This window comes from Cornus florida, unplaced genomic scaffold (assembly GCF_030987335.1).
Source record: "Cornus florida cultivar Cherokee Brave unplaced genomic scaffold, ASM3098733v1 CherokeeBrave_3.0.0_Hap2_Chr11, whole genome shotgun sequence".
Classification (NCBI taxonomy): domain Eukaryota; kingdom Viridiplantae; phylum Streptophyta; class Magnoliopsida; order Cornales; family Cornaceae; genus Cornus; species Cornus florida.
In genome coordinates this window covers 134,911,941-134,939,063 of record NW_026775581.1, presented here as the reverse complement: position 1 = coordinate 134,939,063, position 27,123 = coordinate 134,911,941, and the positions used below count along the sequence as shown (strand labels likewise).

The following is a 27,123-nucleotide window of genomic DNA, read 5'->3' as shown; positions in this document are numbered from 1 at the left end:
ATTATTTCTATATAGATGGTGCAATACTGCTTGCATAAAAGCAGTAGAAGATATCTTGATAGATAAAAAATGGCTAGGAAGCGAAAGGCTGATGGAGTAGACGAGAAAAATTCTGATGAAGGAAACTTGGCTTGGGATGAGGTGGTGAAGGATGCAGCTGCCGTTGCAACACTTAGTGGAGCCTCGCGATCCCGGAAGAGATTCGTGGGGGTACGACAAAGGCCATCGGGCAGATGGGTGGCTGAAATAAAGGATACTATACAGAAGATAAGAATGTGGTTAGGCACTTTCGATACTGCTGAGGAAGCAGCCAGAGCCTATGATGAGGCTGCTTGCTTGCTTCGCGGTGTCAATACTCGCACAAACTTCTGGCCTTGTCATCCATCATCTTCTTTGTCTCCAGCCCTACCTTCGAAGATTACTAACCTTCTCCTCCATAGGCTTAAAGCAAGAAATGAATCTTTAACTGCTTCATCCACTTCTTCTGTGCCCATCAACCAACAGCAGAAGCAAGAAGGAGAATTTAGAGATGAAGTAGCTGACTTTTCAGATTCCCAATTCACTGATTTCTTCAATGATCCCGAGGATTGTACCACTGACAACAATCCAATCCCCAATACTGATGGGAGTAATAGTGATTACAAGGTCAAAACTTTTGAATCATGCTTAGCTGAAAAAGAAAATTATAGGGTGAGAGAATTGGATTTGGACTACAGTTGGAGTGATGTTATTCAGTCTTCCAATGCTGATAGTAACATTGTAGGGGAAATAGAAGAAGATGGGAAGGAAGACACTAATCTAGGGGCTGTGGATTTCCAAGTTGGATCATGGAACTGTTCTCCGTTTGAGATTGCTCAAGATATCACAGAGCCTGTCGAGCAGGAGGATTATTCACACGAGCCATCTATGCTCAGAGAGGCCATGAAGACGATGAACTATGAAAGGAAGTTCTCAGCTTCTCGATATGCTTTCAAAGGAATACCAGAGTGCCTGCAGTTTAAGATTGGCTCGGGCAGTGCTAAGTGGAGAGGATGGTCCGATCAGTTGACCAACCTCAGGAATGCATCCTCCAACAAGAATCAAGACGAGAAGAAAGTGGAAGAAGAAGAAATGGCTGTGATGGAGAAGAAAAAGGACAGCCCACAAACTTCAATTGATATGGGGTCTTCTGCTGGTGTTGATGATGAATTGTCACTTTGGAGCTCCCTTGATCTCCCACCCATCTGCGTTGTTAATTAATCAACCGGTAAGAGTCTTTGATCCTTAACATTATATCATGCTCTGATGATTGAGTAAACAACAATATTTCACACTTGAATATTTATCATCTGCGGATCTTTTCTTACAATGTGCAAAATTTCTGTAATGTCATCTTTCTACTCGGACTGCCATGTAATTTTCTTTCCTTGTGTTCGCGAGTCTTGAATATTTGGGATAATTGGGGGACAATGAATATGGAAATCAGAGTCATGATGATCATCTGATAAATATCAGTAAGAATTCTAATGAATTTTTTTTTTTCTGCTGGGCTTTTTTATTTTCTAGACATTAGTCTTCTTTGAATTTACACTACAGGTTAGTTTCCGTGACGATTATCTGCTAAGATTAGATTTTTAAATACATAAGTTAGTTTAGCTCTATTGGAATTATAAATACATGAAACAAAAATTTCAATTGGAGGTTTCCAGGAATTTACAAGGGCAACAAGTTCTTTGACGGCTAAGATTATATTTTGATTCGGATCCTCTCTAGTACACATCCCCTGTCCTATACTTTACAAAATGATACAAGGAGATGTCCTCGAAGAGTTTCTGCTTAGAAATTTTTATTCTTATAAAGAAGAATTTAAAAAATATATATGCTGTTACTTACTTTAGACTTTGGGTAGCAATTAAAACCAGTAGAGAGGCTCAAGAATGCTGTTACTTATTTCTTCTCATCTGTAAATACACTTATAGGGCAAAAAAAAAAAAAAAAACAACAAACAAATAAATAAACAAATAAACTGATTAATCAAAGTGACAATATGTTGATCAATTGATATATTTATGTGACCTCTAAGAATATTTCTAAAGAAAAAGGAAAGACAAATGGATATAAACGACTGTTAAAAGTCACAGCCTCATCCTTGCCGTGCATTTTCCGCCTACTCAATAAATCATATATAACGGTCAAGTTCTTAGCTGATGTTAGAATGACAGAGACGTAAACGGTCCAATTTAGCACAACCTTCAAATTGGGCCCCAAGATGAACCGAACCGCTCTAGCCCAGAACCGTATCACAATTTTCAGTTTTAAAACATAAAAGTTCAGAAAAAAATATGAAATGATGTAAAAAAAATTGTAATGAGAATTTATTTATATAAATGTCTGAAGGTACCTAAAACAACTTCTACCCAACGTTATCCAGTATTAAATCATCAATTTTTTTTTTTCAAATGTTTTATCCAAAATTAATATATATTTTAAATACAATCAATATAACTCAATGTAGTCAAGTAACTCAATTATACTTGGTAGAGTATTTAACTCACCGAACAAGTGTATCTGCGTTTGTGGCAAGAAACATCTACTTTTTGTCCCTACAAAGACTTAAACCCCTTAAACCTTCTACTTTAGAAGGTGGGTGAGTTTTGTATTGGGTGCATGGCACAAATGATTAGCCAAACTAATTAAATTTAACAAAAATACATTTCTAACATTTATTTCTGAAATAAAAATGAGAACATGACTATACAAGTTACAGCATTCAATTCTGAAAGTGAGGTTGTCACCTCAGTATTAGGCTAAAATCAAATGACATATATTTTATATTCTATTTAAAATGAGATAGGCCAAGCAACAATGACATTTGCCATGAGAAATAAATGTTCAATTTCATATTCAGTCTTTAATTATGTCACAATTAGTTCTTATATTAATGAAAAAGATCTTCTAAAATCTTAATTACTCCCAATAAAATTTAGTAAAGTTGATGACATATTTTGCATCAGCTATCAAAATTTTGGGTTTTTGGGATGTATTACACAATAAAATTATAGTCTGCTACCATGATAAAAGTCTAAAACATTAATTCATTCTCTCCAAAATAATGTTGTTCAACTTTGCCATATTTTTTAAAGTGTCATAAGCAATAAGAGAGACCGATTTACCATCAAAAGTTGCAGTTAACGTAAAAAGCTCACAGTTCAAGTTTTCATAAAAGTTGAGTGTGTGAAATTCTTGTCAAAAGTAAAAAAAAATTAAAGTTAAAATAATAAAATTAGAGAGACTATAGTCTCAAGTTCTCTCTCTCTCTCTCTCTATATATATATATATATATATATATATTTCGACAATTGGACCAATCTTACCAAATAGTTATAGTTTTTTTTTTTTTTTTTTTTGGGATCTAATAGTTAATAGTTAAGGGTGGCAATATTTGACCCAGCACGAGATAAGAGGATTTGAATTTGGACTAATCGTAATCGTATCGATACGGATTGACCAACAAACTAAACGTGTCATTCTCGTGTTTGACCTTGCAAATACGATTAGGACCTAATTCACTAAACGTGTCGTATTCGCATCAAAAATTACTTAAATGTATACTTTCGTGTTGTACCAAATTTTGACCATTAATTAAACAAATTACGCGTGTCATATAATATTACACCTATAATAATCATGTCGTGTTCGTGTCAAGGATCTATGACACGATTAATATTAATTGTGTCGTTTTCGAGTTCGATTTGCCACCCTAATATAGTTTAGAAGAAATGTGGAAAATCAAATTTCCATCATATATCTAAATTAAAAACATAAGGCTATCAAACACTGGTGCAAGTTGTAACAATGTTATAGTTTAACTCGATGAGGCCTTTTTAGAGTATATATTTGCTTCAACGTTAAATTGATAACCACCACATATTATATGCGATCACAATCTTCGTGCAATCTACGTATCACTCCACCTTAAAATATACCAATTGGTGGGGAAAAAATAAAGGTGTCATATCCATATACCACAAGGGTATAAGAATATATATACAATGCCATAAAAGTAAACTACAATCACACCACTTAAAAAACCAACATCTGGGGTAGTTATCTTTTAGTTTTCGGTAGTTGAAAGCAGAAGGAAAATATGAACCTAACCCATAAAACAACACTTGAAATTCAAATGAAAATATGGATATTAATGTCTCTCTCTCTTTCCCTGTCTCTCTCATATTAATATGCATATATGCAATTCATTTCAAGCTCAAATCCAATTCTTCAACCAACACCTAAATGGAACAACCCACACATGCTCATATGGAGAAACCAGTGAAGATCATGAGGAGATCAATCTACACATTTCTGCAATACTACCAGTACTTCACCACCCGCCCAGTTCTTCTCATAATCCCCTTCTCTGCCTCAGTCCTCCTCTCACAGGCGGTTTTCGCCTCTTCTCCGCCGCCACTTCTGATCATCCATGGCTGCTATAATTCCCTCTTCCATACTCTAAGATTCTCTTCCCCTTCACAGTTCGTCTCGCTTCTCAATTTGAATCTTTCTCAGACCATATTCACCTCTGTTTTTATCCTCCCTTTTGCGCTCACCTCTCTAGTCATCGCCAAGTCGTTTATAATTCAAGCTCTGATTCACCACAAATCATCTCTCCCACTACCCTCTTCGTCTTTCAGACCAGTTTACAAGCCTTTGCTCCTAACCCAACTCTGCAATTTGGTCCTCATCATTATTGTCAACGTGATCGCCTTCTCTGTTCTATTTCTTGTCTTCCAATCACTTGATGCATTTGGGTTCTCAACAAACAACCTTCTTGTCCTTGTCTCTGCTAAAACTGTTTTCTACTCCTTCATTGCCAACGCCGGTGTCATATGCAACCTAGCTTTAGTGGTAGCAGGGGTGGAAAATTGTATTGGGTGCATGGCAATTTGGAAGGCCTGTTTGTTGAGTTGGAAAAGGAAATCAATGACACTCTCGATGAATCTTCCTGTCAATTTGAGCATCCTTGCTATTGAAGGCTTGTTCAAGTATCGGGTTGTCAGGGCTTATCGTCTCTCGGGAAGGCTTGGTCCTTCTATGGCTTTGGAGGGGATGCTCATTTCTTACTTGTACTCACTCCTCATTGTCCTTGACACAATAGCAAGTTGTCTGTTCTTCAAGAGCTGCAATACAAATTATCAGACCGATAACACGGAGGGAATATATTATTACCATATCAGAATTGTCAAAAAGGATGACGGCAATTGTTCTGCAAACTCGGAATTTAAATGTTAGTTCCATGAATGGCTTCATGACCACCAACTTGACCATCCAAGAAGATGGAACATACTTGTGAAGGAATTTGTTCCAGTGGAAAAGGAAGAGCGAATTAACTTGTCAAAATACAAAATAAGTGATGAATATAAGCCATAGTCTCATATGTTTTGTACTCCAACCTCTATTCAGTTCTCTATTTCCTTGTAAATTAAGTGGCAGCTCTAGCAGGTAATGTTAGAGAGCTTACAAAACTTTCTTACTTTGTTTCTTTGGCATGTGAGCAAGAATTTCAAGCACCGAAAGTGTTGCAGCTGTGACTTTTCAACTGAATTATCTTTTTCCAATCGCTAGTGCCCTCTAATTAGTTTGTGCTACACTTCGAATTACCAACAAAAACAAAACACTCTATCAAGTCATTTTCTATTATGCTTCTCTCCATTTAGTAATTTTGGTACATAATATGTAACTAAAGGTGCCTTTTAGTTTTCATCCTTAGGAAAATTAAAATCATAAAATTTCATTGGACCATTTTCTACTAACTAGGGAAGAGCATGTGCATTTGCACGTGATTATAAATCTTTAACGAATTATAAAATATTTATTTTATCAGAAACGGGTAAAAAAAGAATTAACTTACAGGACTTGGTTTATAAATCAACATTGTTGATCAAAATTTCTAAAACACATGATCCATATATAATAGAAGAAAAAAAAAAAACAGATTGACAATCAAATAGCATAGGGACACAATATGTGAATTATTAGGGGTCAAATTCGTAACATTAATCAGTGTACCTACTGAATGACCATTACTTCTTCTAAACAATCTCTCTCGATATATGTGTGAGATATATATATTTTGTAATTAGCTAATTTCGTTATTAAAACAAGTCCGATCGAGTTGTAAAATTTCAATTCAGAATTTCAAGATTGCAGATCGGAAGCGGATTTGAAGAAGTTCAAGTGTTCATACTTTAATACACTCTGGGATGATGAAAACAATACTTTAGAAATATATGTGAGTGTGTGAGAACACTTGAGAAGTTTTGAAAGTTCGAAACACAAGTTTTTAGGAAGTATTTACATTCTGCCCAACTTGAACTAGTTCAAGAATTTTGGAACAAGTTCAACTTTTGAGATATTTTGGTTGAATTCAAGTCTGGCCAACTTGAACCGGTTCAACCACCCTGAACCAGTTCAAATATCACAGAAAGGTTAGATTGTTTTCTTCGAAAACTTACTGGCCAACTTGAACCAGTTCAGGGTGGCTGAACCGGTTCAAGGTCTTCTGACAGCTTTGGTAACTTTAGTTTCCTAATCTATTTTGATTCCTATTTGGTATATATTTCCTTCCAAAATCCTATGCACGAATTTGACTTGGTTTCCAAGCATTCGTCTTCCAAACTTCTATATAATCTCTCTTTCATTCAACACTGTATGACTTTTGGGAACAAAAATTCATTATTTTGAGAGAGCCTTTTGAGAGATATTTTTTAGAAAATCAAATTTGATTTTTCTGTTTCTGTTTTGAGAACACGCACATGTATACATGAGTGATTTAGTAGTGTTGTTCTCTATCTCATCCGAATTAGAGCATAATTGAAGATTCAAAGATTCCGAAAAGCAGATATATTTCTTCAACATCAAATACAGATCTTGAAGAAAAAGGGTGAAGCGATCACACTTTGAAAGGGTCAAAGCATTCGAGGAGTGTTGTTAGATCTACCAGCAATCATTCTACAGAGATCAAGAGTAAGTCTGGAGTTAAGAGCTGTTGGACGGGACGTTGCAAAGTCGGAGATTGTCGACGATTGGTTTTTGGTAGAACGATAGGATGTGAGCTTGAATCAAAGTCCATTGTACTTTGTTTCAAACATAGTGGATCGTTTTGCTCTGGACTGCACAGTTCACGGGGTTTTTCCCACAATAATTAGTCTATTCTGCCAATTGGGATTTCCTTACTAAAAATCCTAGTGTCATCTTTCAAACTTTACTTGCTTATTTGTCTTTGTGATTGTGGATATTTAATTGATCATATTGCTTCGGTAAATTAATCAATCACAAAATTGGGCAAGTTGTCTCATCTAGGTCATTTAGGGATTTAATCACGACTAAATCAACTAACAGCTTCCGCACCGCGTAACTCACAATATGTGCTATATGCATGCATATTATTGAACTTCTTGTAGATAATTATTCTCCATAGATGTGCCATATGCTTGTATATTATTGAAAATAAACATGACAAGTGAAATCATACGTAAACTTTAGAATTCCTTCATGAGTAACAAGACAAAATAAGAAAGATGGTAAAAAAAAAACAAATAAATAAATAAAAAAAAAACAATCAACTATTACGTAAGGAACTTGCCAAGATGCTCGGACCAATTATACAAACCTCTATTATCATAAGGCTTACCGCCCCCCTCTTTACGTTTCGTCCCCTGCAACTATTCCTTCATGAATTTAGCCAAAGCTGGACATCCGGTCCATCTAAAGTGTTGGTAACAAGAAAATTTGATTTCTCCTTGGACATTTTATGCATAGCCAAAAAGCAAGTTAAACATATTACTATTATTATTATTATATATCTCACTATGTTAAAATTTAATTATGTTGAATTTCATCAAAATATTATATTAGATTTTATCTAAAAATGCATATATTACTTATACAAAATCAAATAAACAAATATAATCAATAAAAACCAAGAAAAAAAAAATAGTTAAAAAATAGTGATAGTTTCTAATATATTATTTGGAAATAAATGAAAACTTTAAACTTATCTGGCTTCAAAATAAGAATAATTTGTCAAATTAAATTCAATAATTCAACCACAGGCAAATGTGTGAATATAAATAAGTTGAATTTATCATCAGAATTGAAGCAAATGCAACAACAATAAAAAAATAATCATAAAAAATTTAATAATCATTTTCTTCATTTAAAACCAAATTGTAAACAGTTAAGAGTTGGAGTCCATTGAGGGCACATTATGAGTATGGATGTGTTTTAAATTTAACTTCCAAAATAAAATAAACAATATGGTGAATGGCCTTAATAAGGTTTTCTTTATCATTCGATTGCTGAAGTATTAGGTTATAAACAACTTGCAAAGTTGTTAGAAGCTAGAAATTGATCCTGATGGTAACTGCCTGAAGGAGCTCAGCACTGGTAAGGCATCGTCCCCATGTACACCAATTTTTTGTTGGACCAAGTAAATGTGCTCTAACAGGTCCTTCGTTCCATCAAAGGACGTAAAGTTTGGCATCATAAAGGTTTTGCCAATTGGAGGATCTCATAAGTGAAGAGGGACTCCGACATGCTTGACGACACTTGAGCGGCTAGATCGGTGGAGTGAGCGGTGAAGGGGGACTCCAGCATGCGTGACAACACGCTAGATTGGTGGAGTGAAGGCATTCAGGTATTTCATTTGCTCCTTTACTTTTCGGTCTGGGTTGAGAATTTTATCAAACAGTTGGTCTGCCATTGACCCCCACATTATTCGCCACCTCGGTTTAGTGGTTGAGGTGGCGGCGGCATCTCTGCCCGCTCGACCCTCGCTTAGAGTTATGCGTTCTCCCAGCAAAGAGTCTCGACTTTTAGGGAATTTCTTCAATTCCCATAGACGGCGTCAAAGTATAGGTGCAAGAAATTCTACGGACTATTCATAGCCAAATAGAGCTTCGATAACCTACACTCAATAGTTCAAAAATGAAAACCATCTCCCCTTTTTTCCCTTTTTTCTTTTCTATTTATACACTTGTTAACCCTACTAGAATCCCTTTCTTGGGCTACAAGTTGAGGTTTAATGGGCTTTTCCAATGGGCTCCTTTGAGCCATCACGAGTTTTGTATTTGGCCCAATTGCTCTGTCAAACTGAAAACAGTCCATTCTTGCCTTGGGGCCTTTCATCTGCTTCGTCGATTTTGATTCATATTTGGTGTGGGCTGGCGTTCTCGACACGTGGCGTGTTGTGACCGGTGGCGTTTACTGTACAAGCGCCTCTGTCTCATTGGAGGATCTACACTCGTATTTTCCAAAAACTCTTTGAGCATCTCCAACTGTCGTGTATATTTGTCATAATAGATTTACACAAAAAAAATTGGATTATTTATTTTTAGTTCCAGCAGTTTTTTTATACCTTTTGTGTAAAAATATATTCCCCCAATAACAACCAACCAGTGTCATACCTAGACCCCACATAATTTTTACAAACCTACTTAATATAGGGTTGATTCGTTAATCGAATGAGAAAGAGGGAGGAGAAATAAAATATGTTGATATGGCTGTGTAAAAAGGTTGTGTAACACAACAATTTTACACATTGGTGACATGGCAGTGTATCTTAACAGAATGCTGGAGATAAAAAAAAAAAAAAAAAAAAAAATTTACACGTCATACGTGACAATGTATATTTTACACAAAAGAGTATTTTAACATACTACTGGAATGCTCTTAATTAGTATTTGTCTTATCCTCGTACTCAAAAAAAGTTCATTACATTGACCAAAGCTGACAGCTGATGTGCCAGAGTGCCCTAACAGAGAAGAAGAGGAGCTAGAGACAAATACAGTGATGAGAGATCAGAAAACCAAAAAACAAAAAAGGGGGTGGGGAATACATGTGTATGTTTTGGGAAAGGGTGGGGGAAGAAAAGCCAAATGTTGCCAAATATTCTCTACCTAGGTATAACAATTGAAATTATGTAATCCTATCAACAATACTAAAAACACCAACCCCATACTAGGAGTTGGGGTTTACTTGAGCAACTTTATGTTAACATGCAATAAATTGAAAACCACCTCAAAAGTTAAAGCATACATTAATGTCACACAGGAAAAGAGGGGGGAAAAACATTACCAAATAACTAGATGCAAACAAACATTGGAAACAATCTGGCAGCAACTCCACAAAGAAAAAAAGAAACAAAAAAGGACAAGAAGCTTCTTACAAGATTTCAACCTCCCAAGGACATTTTCTTCGCCTCACCAACTCTTCTCCCAACGCGCAAAGACTTGTCCCTGTATATTGCATGAGTATGTTAGGAAAGAAAAGCGGGCTGCCAAGCTACTACACCTAGCACAACACTCCTTTATGGAATCACTTGTGTAAAAAGATAATGCACAAAGCCGAAAATACACAGAATTACCTCATGAAATGGAACTGTAAGTGAAGAATTACCAAAACAAAATATTAAAAATAAAATAAAGGAAAGAAAAAGAAAAAAACATAGAACATAGCCTTTGCAAGAAACCCTTCGAAGCACAACCATTCATGAGTTATGTACCACAGTGAAGCCTTCGCATGGAACCCTACAAGCAGAAAATTCATAAATTTTGTACCATAGAATTGTTTTAGACTATGGATAGGAACTTAATTACTTCTAAGAAATCAAAAGAGAAGAATGAAAAAGAAGTATTCATGGTTCACGTCCAGCAAAACAACAGGCACTCTAAAGGGTTCAGACTCGGTAAATTCCGAAACTATCTCCAAGGTCGCACCTACAAGGAAACTAGACATGGACGGAGAGAAGATTCAGAATGATTTTTTTCGGCCACTCTTCCAGGACAGTCTAAAATCATCAATGATGTGTAAGAGGATAGCTTTCAAAATAGAACATCAATTGTAATATATATATATATATATATATATATATATATTATTATTGTTCAGGTGTATATAATTTAACAGAATCAAGAGCATTACAACGCCTTCAAAGAAGGTTACACTGTCCAACCAAAAATACAAGAAATAATTGACCACACTGTTCCTTTCACACTATTAACTATGTAAGATCATTTAATGGCAACATCTGGCAAAACCTACAAGAAAAAAGAAAGCAGAAGCACCTATCAAGGACCATTCAACACTTTGAAATATACTGCACAGAACAAAATATCCATTTTTTGTACAAGCCAACCAAATTATCGCTACCGGAGATTATGTACATATTTTTCACCAGTCATAAAAACTGCAAATAACAAAACCTAGAATGCCAATACCTTCTTTAGCAAACAACAAGACTTAGGAAACTGCCAATCCCTCCTCCAGAGAGAGTGGGCAAATGATGCAACAATAACTATACTTAAACCCAAACAGTAATACTGTCCTCAAGCTCATCAATACTCATCATAAATATTTATGGAAAATAAATTGTTCATAAGAAATTAAGTATCGCTGCCAAATACACAACATTGTTGCATGAAATTCTTACAATCAACATAAATAAATAATACATAAATGAAAACCGAAAAGATAAGCAAATAGGAAAAGAAGACACTTCTTCACTTGAAAGGCAAGAATATTAAATGACTTCAGTGGTTGGTTAATTTAGGGAACAATGACTCAATCTGAGAAAGAAGAAAAAAAAAAAAAAAGAAAGAAAATGAAGTATGATATATAACAACAACATTCAGGAACACTGCAGGTAACAATGAAGGTTTTGGTTAATGTAATCAGTAACAACCTAAAAAGACCTAGGAACCACCCACCCAGAGATGCAACGTGTAAATAACCTTGTCAAAGACCTGATCAAGCTTTTGACTCTAAGATAATACTACATTCACTATAAAAAAGACTACAATGATCAATTTTATACAAGTAACATACCTCTTTGTTCCACCTGAAGCATACTTGAGTTTTTAATTCACCAATTACCATAACAATATAGCATCCGCATTAGAAGAAATATGAATAAGCAATCTTCTAATACGGATGAGGAAGAGGATAAATTGCTGCTATAACAAACAGATTATCATGACCAAACCAAGGATATTGAAATTCCAAATATTAGTTTATGAATTAACAATGGTTGCTTTCTAGTTTCTAAGATAATAAGTAATATATATCTTTAATCTTTTCAGCAAATCTATGATAGATAGTTAACTAAAAAAAAAAGGTGTATGTGTCATTCACAACAGCAAATCCAAGGACCCATTTGGCTTCTAACTAGATATAGACAAACCTAATGAGACTTTTAAGCAGATATGTACAGATGTATTCTCTAATTTCTGTAACAACACATCAAGCAGTGGTCCAAAGTTGTCATGGAACCCTTACAAGACAAACTAATAAGCAAATGGTGCTCTAACAACATTAGCTATATATTCTTTGCATCATGCTTATAAATACTCTAAAAACAAAAGATTGATAATTGCTTGCTATCTGATCAGTTAGAGATTCTTTAGCTCTTCCAAAAGGCCGTCTGCTCAAAATTCACCACAAAAAAGCAAAATAACTAAGTGCCTGTATACACCAAAAAAAGGAGGATACAAACCAAAAAAAAAAAAAGTTAGATAGTTAGAGGTTGACAACAGAGAACAAGAAACTTTTCTCGTTAGTGAACGCAGCCTAGATTCTCTCTTCTGTTTTCAACTAATCACACGATATAGTCCAATAACATTATGGAGTCCAGCCACACAAAAAGGCTCTTTAACTTTCAGCTAGTTCATCAATGTGACTGCAAACAAGGGAAAAAGTAAAGAGCAACCATCAATTACTAAAACAGTGAACACCGGGGGAACAAAAAAAAAACACTCCTCGGCACTGGCGGAAAAACAAAAACTGAGAATTAAAAGAAAATGTAGCAGAGACAGGATTTGACCCGTGATCTCAATGATGACCTTGCAAGGATTGAACGTGCCCCTCTACCATTCCGATAATAAGCAACGAGATAACACCTTATCTGGAGCTGCCTCTTTACTCGCTTTCTCACCTTATTTCGGAGTTAAAATGCATACTAAGTCTTGCTAATTGTAGTTAGCACGGAATCTAATAACCCTAGTTTTCCCCTGAAACACTAGTCGCCTTCAATACAGTGATAGCACACCTTGAAACCTTTTATATATAAAAACTTGATTGCTTATAAATGAATTCTTACTGATTACACAAGGCAATGAATAATTTAACTTCAAATTCAACTTTCAAAGTTTATAAATATAAACCTTTACAATCAGATGAATTTATTAAGAACATATTGAAAAAATAGCTAAAATATGTATGTATATAGATTAAGAAAGATTAAAAACTAAACAGTGCAGTAAAATGAGATATATAGATGAAGAATCCATGAATTTTTAACAAAAGGGTGGAAAAGAGATATGTAGATGAAGGAAGATTAAAAACTAAAAAGAGCAGGCAAAAATAGAAAGATGGAGAAATAATACCACAGATACGGTTTCACATCCTTCAAAAAGTAGATGAGCATAAACCAAGATCAATTGAATGCTACATCCCACAAGTGCTCCAGCTGCTCCATGAGATTTACCAAACCCTACAGATCTCTGTTGAGAACATGCAGTAAAAGATTGGTGGATTTGGGCAAAGCAGAGTAAGTGATTTAGCCGTTTTCAGGTGTGTGTGGGGTGTTTTCCAGTGATTGTGGTGGGCGTTTGGAGTTGCGATTAGGGTTAGGATTTGGGAGAGGGGTAGGAAGAGGATTGGAAGTACTAGGGTTTGTGTAGGGTTTTAGCCTTTTGGAGCACCTATTTGATACTGGTCGTATCTTCGTTCAACAATTAGTGATTACACCCAAAGAAGCCAATCAAATCCAAATTCATGATTTGAAACTGGACTGTGCCCAAAATCATCCCTTTCATCTATTGCTTGGTTGTTTCCAATATATTCCACATATGGCTCCAAAAGATCAGAGTATCTTTCAGATGGAATTCCAAACTCTTTGAGAATGCAGGATGAGGCAGCAGTAGCCGCCTCCCTTTCCAAAACAGCAAGGTAATTGTCCTCAAAATAAAAAACTAGATACTTGTCCTTGCATGCTGAGCAAAGCCAGACAATTGTCAGGAGTAAGGTAGGGAAAAAGCAGTAAGACGAAAGAGATGCCAGCACTTACAATCAACCAGGTAAGCTAGGTGATGAATGTTTTTTTTTGCGTCACATTGAACTTCAAAACCTGCATAATCTTGTTTTGATAGATGTATATCAATTGGCAAAAGAATTCCGGATATGAAGTGGTAAGAAACAACTTGCCCGCTGATTGCCCATATCTTCAAAACCTTCATAACTTGCCTGCTGATTGCAATGGAAGAGAGATATTAGCAGACCCCAAGAAAGACTATCAGCAGTCCTAATGAAAAGTATGCCCGTCATTGTCCCCAATTATAATAGAGTTCAGAATTCAACTTTCAGAGAGAGAGAGAGAGAGAGAGAGGAAAACAAAACAAGGTGTTGTGTGAAAAAGGATGCACGTGTAAGAGGATTAACAAGCTAACCAGGGCCATCATCAGGCATCTCGTGAATATTGTTTAGGGAAAAAGCACACCATTACCTGTGACAGGATCAGAATCTGCTCCCACAAAAAAACTTGCCACTGAGTAACGTTCTTTTGCCAGTAATTTCAATTAACCAGAAGAGAGAAATAACAAATCAGATAAAGAAATAAATGATGCGATTGGGTTGATGATCATCAGATTAATTATATTCTAATATCATGCAATAAGGTGGCATCGGTTATTTTAACAACTTACTCCTATGTTATCTTCACACTCCTCATTGTCAAAATAATTGAATTAAATTAGCTTGATAATTACATTGGTTGCCAAAAAAAATTCTGAGAGATGTAATTGTCATATTGATAGGTGACAAAAATCTTATAAAACGTACTCTCTGAGTGGTTCTGAAAGTGGTGTAAACACCAAGCCGCAACTCATATCATGCCATAAGGTGGCATCGGTTATTTTAACTACTTACTCCTATGTTATCTCCACACTCCTCATTGTCAAAATAATTGAATTAAATTAGCTTGGTAATTACATTGGTTGCCAAAAAAAATTCTGAGAGATGCAATTGTCATATTGATAGGTGACAAAAATCGTATAAAACGTACTCTCTGAGTGGTTCTGAAAGTGGTGGAAACACCAAGCCGCAACTATCAAATACGAAGGTTGAGCTCGTCAATGTGATAAGGAACCTTGAGGTGACAGTGTTAGGAACCCAAATTAATTAACACTAAATAAAATTAACGTCAACAAGGTATTCAAAGTTCACGTCATTAGAAAGCTAGTTTTTCTTTGCATACCAAACAAGTGGATTCAAAACTGCTTGAACTTTCATGAAAGCTTCAGCTCTAATAATACAAAGCTCCGCTACATCAACTGGAACATCCTTAGATCAAAGACGAAAACTACAATTTTGTGATTATTGGACAAATAGCATCAAAGATATATAGCTAAAATCGTGTCTGAACCAGAAAAACATACAATACTGCAGGGCATGTTGTACAATATTATATGAGTAAATAAGCATGTTTTCTGTACATAAATCATTTGCACATACCCTATAAATTGTAGTGTATAAGAGTAGGAAAGCTAGAGTAAAGGAATGCAACAGTATCGTTCATGCTATACCAAAGGAAATTGCCAAGAAAGTAATATGTATCACTACAAGGTATTCCACGTCTTGAATATTAGTTACAAGGACTTGTTAAATGTATTATGTGTGTGTGGCCACTAAAATGAGCTGAGAAATTCAATTTCTTAACATAGAATAAAAACACATACTTTTCACTAATGAGGTAGTGAGATGCTATGCGCTCAATTGATCTGAATGGCATTGTTTCTTCACACCCCACACGAACACCATCAAAGCTTACAATCATATCCCCCTGAAAAAACATTAAATTTACAAGTATTATTTGATTCTCAAAATTTTTATCTTACGAAATGCCAGAAATTCAAGAAACTTGTATCATTATTTGTTAGGTGGGGAATTAAAAGAACATAAAATAATAATAATAATAATATAATAATAATAATAATAATAAAAATAATACTACAAGGGGCTCATCACACACATATATATCAGCAATTAAGCATTAATTAACACAATTCTCAACACTAATGCAACTCCTATCATGTTCGTCGCACATGCCAGATATCAATTTCATAGGAAACTGGGAACTATATTGCACTACCAAGTAATCTCTTATCTCAAATTTATCTTAAAGAATGTTGATGCGACAATGGATAGAGCCACCTATAACCAATCAATTTGGTATTCCACATTCATGACAAGCAAGATGTGGACTCTCAACGTATCTGTGTTAACATTGGTCACAATATGGGATCTATCTGACACAATAATCATATCGGACATTTGGATCCTCTAATTGTGATGATGAAAAAGTATAAAAGCTCAAAGATTTGGGATTCAAGAGAAATTCCCATCACAGCATGAGCTTTCAAAAGAAATAGCTTAGTAAGCCACATTACAATGCTTGAGAGGAATTTAGGTGACACCTACCCACACCCAATGCAAGTATCCAAGTTCATGTAACATAGGTTCTCAAAAGAAATAGCTTAGTAAGCCACATTACAATGCTTGAGAGGAATTTAGGTGACACCTACCCACACCCAATGCAAGTATCCAAGTTCATGTAACATAGGTTTTAATTGGTGAAAGTTTAAACCTTTTATTTTTGTCAATTCTTTTTTATTGACAAATAAAATACCTGCACACACATGCCGCCCCCCACAGCCCCCACTCCAACCCCCCCCCCCCCCCCCCCCCCCCCCCCCCCCGGCGGTCTCATTCCAAGGTTCTGAAACATCAAATTTATTTCATCAGGTAATTGTACCACCAGTTTCTTGGAAGCATGTACACAAATGGAAATAATCTATCGTACAAGTGTACAACACAACAAATGTAACATGATTACCTTAATAGAAAACTTTGGTAAATTCAATCATTTTCTTTGTCAACTTCGATTTTCTGTAACTTCATTTACTAATTTGGACTCAAACTATTTCATTGCACTAAGAAGTTGATGTGTCTCCAATTAATCTAAGAAAGAAAGGAATAGGAAAGAACTAAAAAGGTCAATGAAGATCTCCCCAGTCTTAGCAAGTACTACTATTCAATTACTAACGAATATCAACTTCGACGAAGAACTACCTGACATGCCTACCCAATGAACTCTCCTTGGTCATTGAATGCAGGACCGCCACTATTATCTAAAAATCTAGCTAGTATAAGCAGTGGATATAGCAATGAAGATAATATAACATTAAAATATATAGTGATGATGAGACAGCTTAAAATAAGCAAAGTTTTAAATTCAGATCATGCTTGAAAAAATTATATTGGAGAAGTTTCATTTAGAAGTGACAAAATATAGTTGTTAGACATTCACTAACCAGGATTTATTGCTGCATCAATTTGAATGCTGAGTAACTCGGATGATCCATGAGCATATGTGATGTAACCTAATGATAAAGAACTAGTGAGAAACTTGATATGTTTGTTCAAAAACATTTAGATGCAAAGAATAAAAATTAAGGATCCAATTAAGTTTGTGACGAGGGATGTTGTGGTGGTTCTTCCGCTAATGTTTCTCATAAATGTGAGCACAGATTGGAACCAAGACTGCTTCGCCATCCTCCAAACAGGGGAGCTCTACATTCCCTCAAACATACCCGAAACGCTCCTATACAGAGAAGCCCTGTTCTATCGCCTTCTTGACCAGGTCCGGCCAACCAAGTGGGGTAAATTTGACGGCAACAGACTCCTGCATTCACGGTCGATAAGGAGTGACATGACAACCATACGAGCCGGCCAGACTCTGGGTGATGTGTGGCACATGGTAGTATTGTACATGTCTATGATTGTACATCTCTCTCTGGCACCGGGGATGCGGGTGATGCTGACAGAGCCGAAGTTGTTGGTGGCGTGTCAGGTGGTTTGATAGAGGGTGGTGACGAGTCCTCCGACAACTGGAATCTTGCAGAGGTTGGACCAGGAGAAGTACTCGAGGAAGGCATGGTAGCGGATGACGTAGGCGAGATTGGAGTGAGAAGCGGAGGACGGAGTAGGGTGAGGGAAAAGCGGCAGGTCAGATCAGCGGCGACATAGGTTGGGGTGAGGAGGTAGGTGAAGGAGGATATATATATTTATCTATATACATATACTTATTCAATTTTGAGTTGTTTATTTTTTTCTTTTCATAACAAGGGTAGTTTAGTCATTTATTAGCTCCGGTACCGGCAGATGGACGGAATGGACCTATTTGAACCAAATCATTAGAAGAAGGGTGTTTTAAAACCGGGAGGGGTGTTATATGCACTATATCTATACCACGGGTGTTTTGTGAAATTAATCCATATATAAATATATATCCACATGAACAACGCAACATGTACTTAACCAGGAAATATATTCAAGGCCCTGAAGAAGTTTCTAAAACAATCAGCACACATAATATTTGTCTCATTCAACTAATCAAAAAATATCTACTTCTGTCATTCTCATAGTGTAAGTTTTGTGTCATTATATATATATATATATATCTTTCCGTCTACATACTGGATGGAAACTAAAACTATTCATCAGCTAGAAATAAGTATCAAAGTAACACAACCTGAAGAGGAGGCAAACGTCAATCAAGAGGCTCAACTCCTTTCCAGAATTCCCTGCTTTCTACCGCAAACAGAGCTATGTCGCACTCAACACCTCTAGCTAAAACCTGTATATTAGATCATTGAGAGAAAAGTAAGCAGCAACATTTGCTTAAAAAACTTTTTTCTTGTCAAGTCAGCAAACACAAAAAAATAAAAATAAAAAATAAACATCAAATACCAACTTCTTGTTTTCACTAGTGAGAAATGTGAAACTCCGAATTCTTGATATTACAAGCATGTTATAGTTCTTGCAAAGCAACTAAAAAAACCAAATGTGGAGCAACTAAAAAGCACTTAAATTTTTTTTTCCCCCTGGTTGAGACACACCCAGTTTGCCCCACAGAGAGACCTCCCTCCTCTGGACAGTGAGGAAGTACTGCTAGGTACCCTTGGTGGTAAAAGCACTTAACTTAGCAGAAGGGCAAACAAAATCAAGGGAGCCGTGAAAAATAATTATATAAGCCAGATATTATCAAGAAAATAATTTGCAAGTCAATTTGAAGTATGCAGACTGGCACAAAACGTGATGTCCTAATACAAGAGTCTGTGTGTATGCTTGCAGAAACAAAGTGTTACCCTGCATCAAGGAAAATGAAACTATAAGGTCCCATAGGATCATCTATAAGGTCCCATAGAAATGGTAGTTTATTAAACTCCTAGTATCATTTATTGCTACTAATCCATTTTCATGATTACTCAATTTACAACAGGCTGATTATAACAAAATGAAACCAAACTAACTCGATAGGACATCAACACTCCCAGACTTATCCATATGCATCACGGATAAGTCTGGGAGTGTTGATGTGGATATAAAGATAAAGGAACATAACAAGAAAGCACAATCCATTATGTCTATAAAAGTGATACCTTAGCCATATATTCGCTATCATCTCCCCTTCTCTTCACTTTGACCTGTACCCAAAGCAAAATGTGATGAAGAAAATAATTGAGCTCAGCACCTTGGCATGTACATCATGTCATAGAGTGATTAACATGTAACAGGAACGAATTATCTTGCAGCCACTTAAACAAACGAAAAAAAGAGAAGAAAAGAAAACCCCCATACATGCTACCATCATTACCAATGTCCAAATTGACAAGTTCATATATTGATACACCGGCATAGTTAATGGTGCAAAGTTAGAAATTCATCCTAGTCATTTTCAGTTGTTGGAAAATAGCAAAATTGCAGGTGAATGCATGTGCAACGCACTCACACACATGAATTTTTCAAAAGATGACATCAACCAGGAGCCTAAAAAGGGGGGGAGCAGGTAGAAGATACAAATCCAATAGAATATAGGCGCATACCACCTCCACCTTTCATTCTAAGTTTAAAAAAATAGAAAAATTTATATATTAAAAAAAAAAAAAAAAAAAAAGTAAACCAGGAGGTGCTAATTTTCTTTTTTCCCTTTTATAAAAACCTTGCTATCACATTGTGTACTAGAAGTAGTTTTTTCATAGAAAAAAATAGCATAACAAGTAATAATTTCTTTACATCAACACAGGGAACCCAGTTTTTTGTGGAGTCAAGGTTTAAATATAACATCTCACACAGGCAAGTATAACATGCTAGCTTATTCAGATGCGTGTATGCGTGCATTCATTTAAGAGTAATAATAAAAAGCATCTATCGTCTTAGAAGTCAGCGTGAGGAGAAAAAAAACCAGCTACTTGACCAGACATCAGAACTGCAAACAAAAATTACAATGCCAATACAGTAATGCTGTCAATGCTGTCAACAGATCAAGAAAAAATTTTAAAATAGCTGCCAAACAACCGAATTGTTGCATGAAATTCCTACAGTCCACACAAACAAAAAGAGATTGTGCAATCATCTGGATCTGAAAAAATAACGGTAGTATCATTATTAACTGCATAAAGAACAAAGATATGGCCAGCACAAACTCTATACATTTCTTTCTTACATACTACTCCTAGTCATATTTTGGACAGCAAAGAAATAAGAAGCAAAACCAATCCAGGAAAGTGCTCTAAATATCGACATGCATTTGTTCTACCATGGAACTGCAAACAAAAAATAAGCTGCAGATTTAGCATACAATAAATAGGGAAGTATTGATAAAAGGCTGAACATCAATACCCAAACAGAGACAGGTATGTTTTAGCATAGACAATAAAATGTATATAAGAGGAAGAATACGAGATAATTAAAAATGTAAAGAGCAGATCAAGCATTCACTTAAAAAGATAGACCATTTGCGAGAAGAATGACGTAACACTAAATGCAAGGATTAACAACTGAATTTACAGCATACACCGAGTCAATGCTCCCATAAAACAAGATGCCCGTCAACCCTTAGTACCAAAAAAGAAATTTATCCGCAACTATATATACCAAAACTCTCAATTGAGGGCATCAAAATTCTCAATGGACTCCCATCAATTCCACACCTTGCAAAAAAAATTCTAGAGATGGTATGTTTACAAAGGACAGCTGCTAGATCATTTAATTCTTGCAACAAGTCATCCATGTCTTCTACATAAAACAAAAGTTCTAAAGCTAAAGAACTCCAAGACTAAAATACTCAACTGAAACAGAAAACGCAAAAACTGAGATAAGATATACAATCTTACAATTAGTAGCCTTTCCGTTGAAATTATTCTTAGGAAACCTAAACTACAAAAGAACTAACATAAATTCGCAGATAAAAAACGTAATCTTAGTTCCTCTAAAGGAAAAGGAATGACGTACAACTATAAAGATAATGGAATGGTACTTCTGCAACATGCAAGTACATATCAAGAGAGGAGAAAACAGACAAGAAATCAGAAAATAAACCCCTTATCAAAGAAGATACCGAAATACCTTATCAAAAAAAAAGATACCGATATACTTAAGCAAGAAGCCATGCAGACATCAAGATTGAGAAACAGCAGATAAATAAATAAAGTCAACTCCCTATGTGCAAAGTGCTGCTGCACAAGTTCCTTCAAAATGTAATACCGCCTTCAAGCAACCAGGGGCTACGATAAAGAGAGGAGAAAACAGACAAGAAATCCAAAAACAAACCCCTTATCAAAGAAAATACCGAAATACTTAAGCAATAAACCATGCAGACATCAAGATAGAGAAACAGAATTAACACTCTGGATAAATATCTGCAGTCAACTACCTATGCGCAAACTGTTGCTGCACAACTTCCTTCAAAATGTTATAACGCCTTCAAGCAACCAGGGGCTACAAGCCCTCTCCCATTGTTGATCCCAGACTTCGCCCGGCCCCGTGAGGGCTGATGAAACTAAAATGGAGTTTAGTTCTTTTACAAAAAATGCCTGGGATAAAACCTCACCATAGGAGTCAGTGTCACCTGTGAAAGGAACGGAGAATTAGAGAATGCTTTCTGCATAGGATGCTAACACACGGGTGCTCCGACATCATTTTTTTCTCCCGGTAAGGTAGCTTCAACAGTGTTTGCAATATATGTTTATATTTTTTGTAGGGACCTCAAGCATTATAAGTGAAGATCCAACAGCACGCCTCAATTAGATAATGAAATAATAACTACAGAAGTGTTCTAAAACATGTTAAGCCCCAGTGATTTATGCAACAATCTCATTACATCCAGTTGGCAAGCAAAAGGAGAAATGCAATCTAAAAACCAAGCAATACTCACTGAAATATAAACCATGAGTTAGTATGAGAATAGAAAGTTCCACCACTCGGCCATGCCACTGGACCTGTCCTTTAATGTGTCCATTTCCTTAATTCCTTGTAAACTTACAAAAACACTTGGAAAAAATGGCAAACAAAAGCAAGCCCATGAAAGAAGGGCAGAAAATGTTCTTCGTGTTGCCTAAATCTGTATATGGATAAACATAAATGGAAATATCACAAATATACACTGAAAAAAAACAAATAAACAAATCCCAATCATAAACAATGATAAACTTATAGGTCTTCACCATGAGTCAGTATTAAAACAGAGAAGTATCACTTCATCTAAATTGCATCAAGTATTCTAGAAATTTTGTTCAGCATTATATTTTGACCTCAGTACTAACTGCGAAGGTCACCCATAATGCCCCAATAGAAATAGATATACAGTCAACACAATTAAAACCCTAAAGAACATGTGCATAAACAATGCTACATCAGATACAGGATAAAAGTTAACCAAACATTCAGTTCAAACCGCCAAGGTTGAAAATAAAGAAGTCAAAACCTCGTTAGCAAAATAACCCATTAAGAAACTTAGACAAGATGCACATGGTTACCCAAGAAGATGGTGCTTTTTGTATTCCATGCATATTCCATGATCAAATACAAAAACGTAACACCGCCTCCAGGGGACCTCACCAATGAGGCAGGATTATCTTTAAATAGAATATTAATACGCCTCCACTAAAAAAAGAATGATGTCTGCAACAACAAATATAATAAGACAATCATTATAAAGACACATTTATGATAAACATAAATCTACTAAATCTTGAAGATAGGGTCATGAAATCTCACCCCACCCCCAAATATGTGTGTGTGTGTGTGTGTGTGTGTGTGTGTGTGTGTGTGTGTGTGTGTGTATGTGTGTGAGACATGGCAACAGCAAAACTTGAGGTATTTAAGTCCCACCTATTTTAGCGATAGTCCTCTCCTTTGCATCTAAAACGGCGAGCAGGAAAAAAAATGCAATCTAAAAGTTAGTACACGAAGAAATATTCAATGAACTAGTTCTGTTTTGTTGCTACTATGTACAAGTAGTTGAGCAAAATAAGTTGGTAACTGCTTACAGTCTGAAAGTAGATACTGTAGAATGCAAACAACCAAAAAAAAGTAGGGAGCATGCTTCAGAAAAGAAAAACATTAACAGCAAACAGAGAACTGCTGCCAGCAAACACCAGGAAGCAAAGAGCAAGCAGAAGGCACACCACCCACACAACAGACAGTATGACTGACAATCTTTAATATTTCCAAGTGCAGGTATAGTGGCTCTTCATAACCCATAAAAAACTAAGCAGCCACTGAAATCCTGGAAATAAAACAACAAGTAATTTAACATCAGCTCTTCAACATGTATACATAAATGACTGATGCAGAAAGAAATTAGGCAAATGGCAACAACTAGTCAACTGAGAAGTATGTAAATTGCCCAAATTCTATCAAAAACAAAAGGAAAAAACACGAAATGGAAGTCGATCATCCAAGAGTCCAGCTAAGGCCAAACAGGAAATGCTTTTTTACCAACTATGCAGAAGTATTCGGTTGAAAAATGGAATTTACTGCAGTAGGTTGAGTCAACAGCCCAAAAAATAGCTAGCAGACAACTGCTGCAAGCAAACACCAGAAGGCTAAGCAGCTCCAACAAGGATAAAAAAGGACAGCAGAGTTCTCACAAGCTCATAATCCCAAGTGCAATGATGATGCCTCTTTAGAACATAGCATTAAAATGTCAATGACTACAGCAGTAAATACATAATGACGTCAACTGAGGCAACAAAAGATTTCTGTAAATTGCAACATTTGTGCAAAAAAAACAAATATATAATATATCACAAATAAATATATGATGGTTCAAGCCCAGCTGGACAACAGGCACTCCAAAGTGTTCAGCCTTTGTAATTTGTTAAAACATATATACTATGAAATCCCTACCCAAAAAGAAGGAAGGGGGTGGGGGGGGGGGGGGGCGGGGAAAGCACGTGTTAACAAACATCAGAACACCGAAATTCCATATACAATAGAAAAGAAATAGAATACCCAATAACCAAAGGTATTGTAGCCTAACGGTACTTCCTCACCTTCCAAAGTAGAAGGTTGAGGGTTCAAGTCCCCAAAGATGCAAAGTGGGCGCGTGTGTTTCTTGCCAATGAAGAAAAAAAAAAGAAAAGAAATAGAATACCCAATAGCATTATGAAGTCCAGGTACACAAAAAGGCTCTTTAACTTTCACCAAGAAGTTCATCGATGTGACTGCAAACAAGGGAAGAAATAAAGAGCAACCAACAACTACTCAACGCGTAAAGTAGCGGAGACAGGATTTGAACCCGTGATCTCAAGGTGATAACCTTGCAAGCTACCAAACTGCTCTACTCCGCACTGAAGAAAACAACTGAGAACTAATAGACAATCAAGGATTGAATGTGCCCTACTACTAAGAATGGAGAACTAATAGACAAAAGGATTGAATGTGCCACTCTTCTATTCTGATAATAAGCAACCAGAAACACCAAATCCATGAAATTTAAAATTTTCAAAATCCTTTATTGGAATCTAAAAACCCCAGTTTTCCCCCTTGAAACCCTAGTCGCCTTAAATACATGATACACCTTGAAATCTTTAATATATAAAAATTTGATCGCTTAATTCTTGTTGATTAACAAATAATGTAACGTCTAATTCAGCTTTTAAATGTTATAAATAAACACCTTTACAAGCAGATAAATTTATTGATAACTTAAAAACTAAACAGAGCAGTAAAGAGAAATATAAATGAATGATCCATGAATTTTCAGAAAAAAAGCGTGGAAAAGAATTTTCAGAACAAAAAAAAAAAAAAAAAAAGATAGAGAGATAATACCAAAGATATGGTTTCATGTCTTTCAAAACGTAAACCAAGACCAATTGAATGCTACCTCCCACAATTGCTCCAACACCACCATGGCATATACCAAACCCTACACATCTTTGTTGGGAACAAATGGTGGATTTGGGCTCCGCATAGTGAGGGATTGAACAGGCTTGTGTGGGATGTTTGTGGTGGGCGGGCGATATGGGCCATGGTTAGGGTTAGCAGTATGAAAGAGGGACCATTTACGGGAAAAGAGAGAGGCGCTCCAAGACCTAAGCAACAGTCGCCGGCATCACAGTCGCCGGCATCAGGGTAAATATATGTTGTACTTGCATCCACTGGTTCTTACCTAATTTTAATTTTTTTTACATAAATAACATGTAACATTAAACATAGGTGAAAAAATTAATTAATTAATTAAACATAAAAATATTACAATTTTTTCTTGTATTTGGTACTTGGATCGGTAAAGTTAAAACCTCGTCTAAATTTCTTCCATTCCATGGTTTTTTAGTACCTTACTGAGCGTAAATATTTAAAGTGAGATTAGGCTTGCTTAGGCTAGGCCAACTTACGCATGTCAATGGATTGGATTCGGATTGGATCGACCAATTTCATATCCTATTTGTTAAGTAAACGAATTATCAAATTCAGATCACTAACGGGTTCTCGAACTGAATGTTCCCATCCATATCCTATTTAGCTCGAATTCGGATTAAAATCAATTTTTTTTATTTTTTTTTTGAATAACATATATAATTATAAAGTTAGATGAAGTGGATAATTATAAATATACAGAATGCTACATAATATAACTATGCAACAAAATGAATCTAATAATAAATAATTAATATATATAAATTTAGTAATATGTAACTAATATATATAACATTGATAAAAACACCACACTATTAATATGTATATTAAAAGATTTATTAGCATGTGGATGAGAACACCGTATTATTGTATATATAACATTATGATTTTTTAATTTTTTTTTCATATTTGGGTTACCTCTAATACAATTCTAATAGGAGTATTGATATAAATATGTAAAATTATTGATGAATAATTATATATATGTAATTATTTATATATATAATTTTAATTGGATTGGATCAGATTTTTATCTGATCGAATCAGCATAATTCATTTCCGATTTGTTAAACTAACGAATTATCGGATTCGGATCATAATCGGGTTATCAGATTTTTTGCTCAATCCATATCCGACTAATCGGATCGGATCTGGATTAGGATTCGCTCCATTGACAGGTCTAGGCCAACCAAGTTCCACCCCTATGTGCATCTGTTGTGATTTGAAAATTTTAAAAATTTTAAGAGTATATGTATACAATTTACGAAGTTTAAATAAAGGACACGGAGTGGAGTCGGGAAATCCGTTTACCTTATCGAGGTGGGACAAAAACCCATCAAGGGTAGTTCATTTCCAAACGGTTTGAAAATAAAATTTTAATTTTCAATTAATTAATAATTTAATATTCAATTTTTGACATTTTTCCTGTTTTAAATTCTTTAGGGAGTGTTTGGATAAATAGAGGAGAAAAGAAAATAAATGATAGTATTAGTTAGAAGAAAAATAAAAGAAAGGAAATGATAGTAATAATTTTTATTCGTATTTGGATAGATAGGGGAAAAAAGAAAAGAAATGATAATTATTATTGTTTGGATAAGATAGAAGAGAGAAGAAAAAAAAAATGATGGTGACCAAATTACTGTCCTACCCTTTCATTACCATTTCATACATTATCCATTTCCAAAACTTGTTTCTTTTTTATAGTTCAATGACATGGGTAAAAACAAAAGTAAAAAATAAAAATAATATATTAAACGATAAAATCACAATTATAGTACCCAAACTAACTTTTCGAAACTATTTTAAGCACAACAAAAGAAATTAATAATT

General features: G+C 35.3%; 2 protein-coding genes and 1 pseudogene across 2 annotated transcripts; 2 read left to right on the top strand and 1 right to left on the bottom strand.

Moving 5' to 3' along the window:
• Positions 1-69: 69 nt before the first annotated feature.
• LOC132282589 (ethylene-responsive transcription factor ERN1-like) lies at positions 70-1,239 on the top strand. Its single transcript, XM_059784316.1, has one exon. The coding sequence runs from the start codon at positions 70-72 to the stop codon at positions 1,237-1,239; it is 1,170 nt and encodes a 389-aa protein (XP_059640299.1).
• Positions 1,240-4,272: 3,033 nt separating this feature from the next.
• LOC132282204 (uncharacterized) lies at positions 4,273-5,268 on the top strand. Its single transcript, XM_059783814.1, has one exon. It carries the CDS (start codon positions 4,273-4,275, stop codon positions 5,266-5,268), a length of 996 nt encoding a protein of 331 aa, XP_059639797.1.
• An 8,508-nt stretch (positions 5,269-13,776) lies between these two features.
• On the bottom strand, positions 13,777-16,003 carry LOC132282203 (protease Do-like 2, chloroplastic; annotated as a pseudogene).
• Between the last annotated feature and the right edge of the window lie 11,120 nt (positions 16,004-27,123).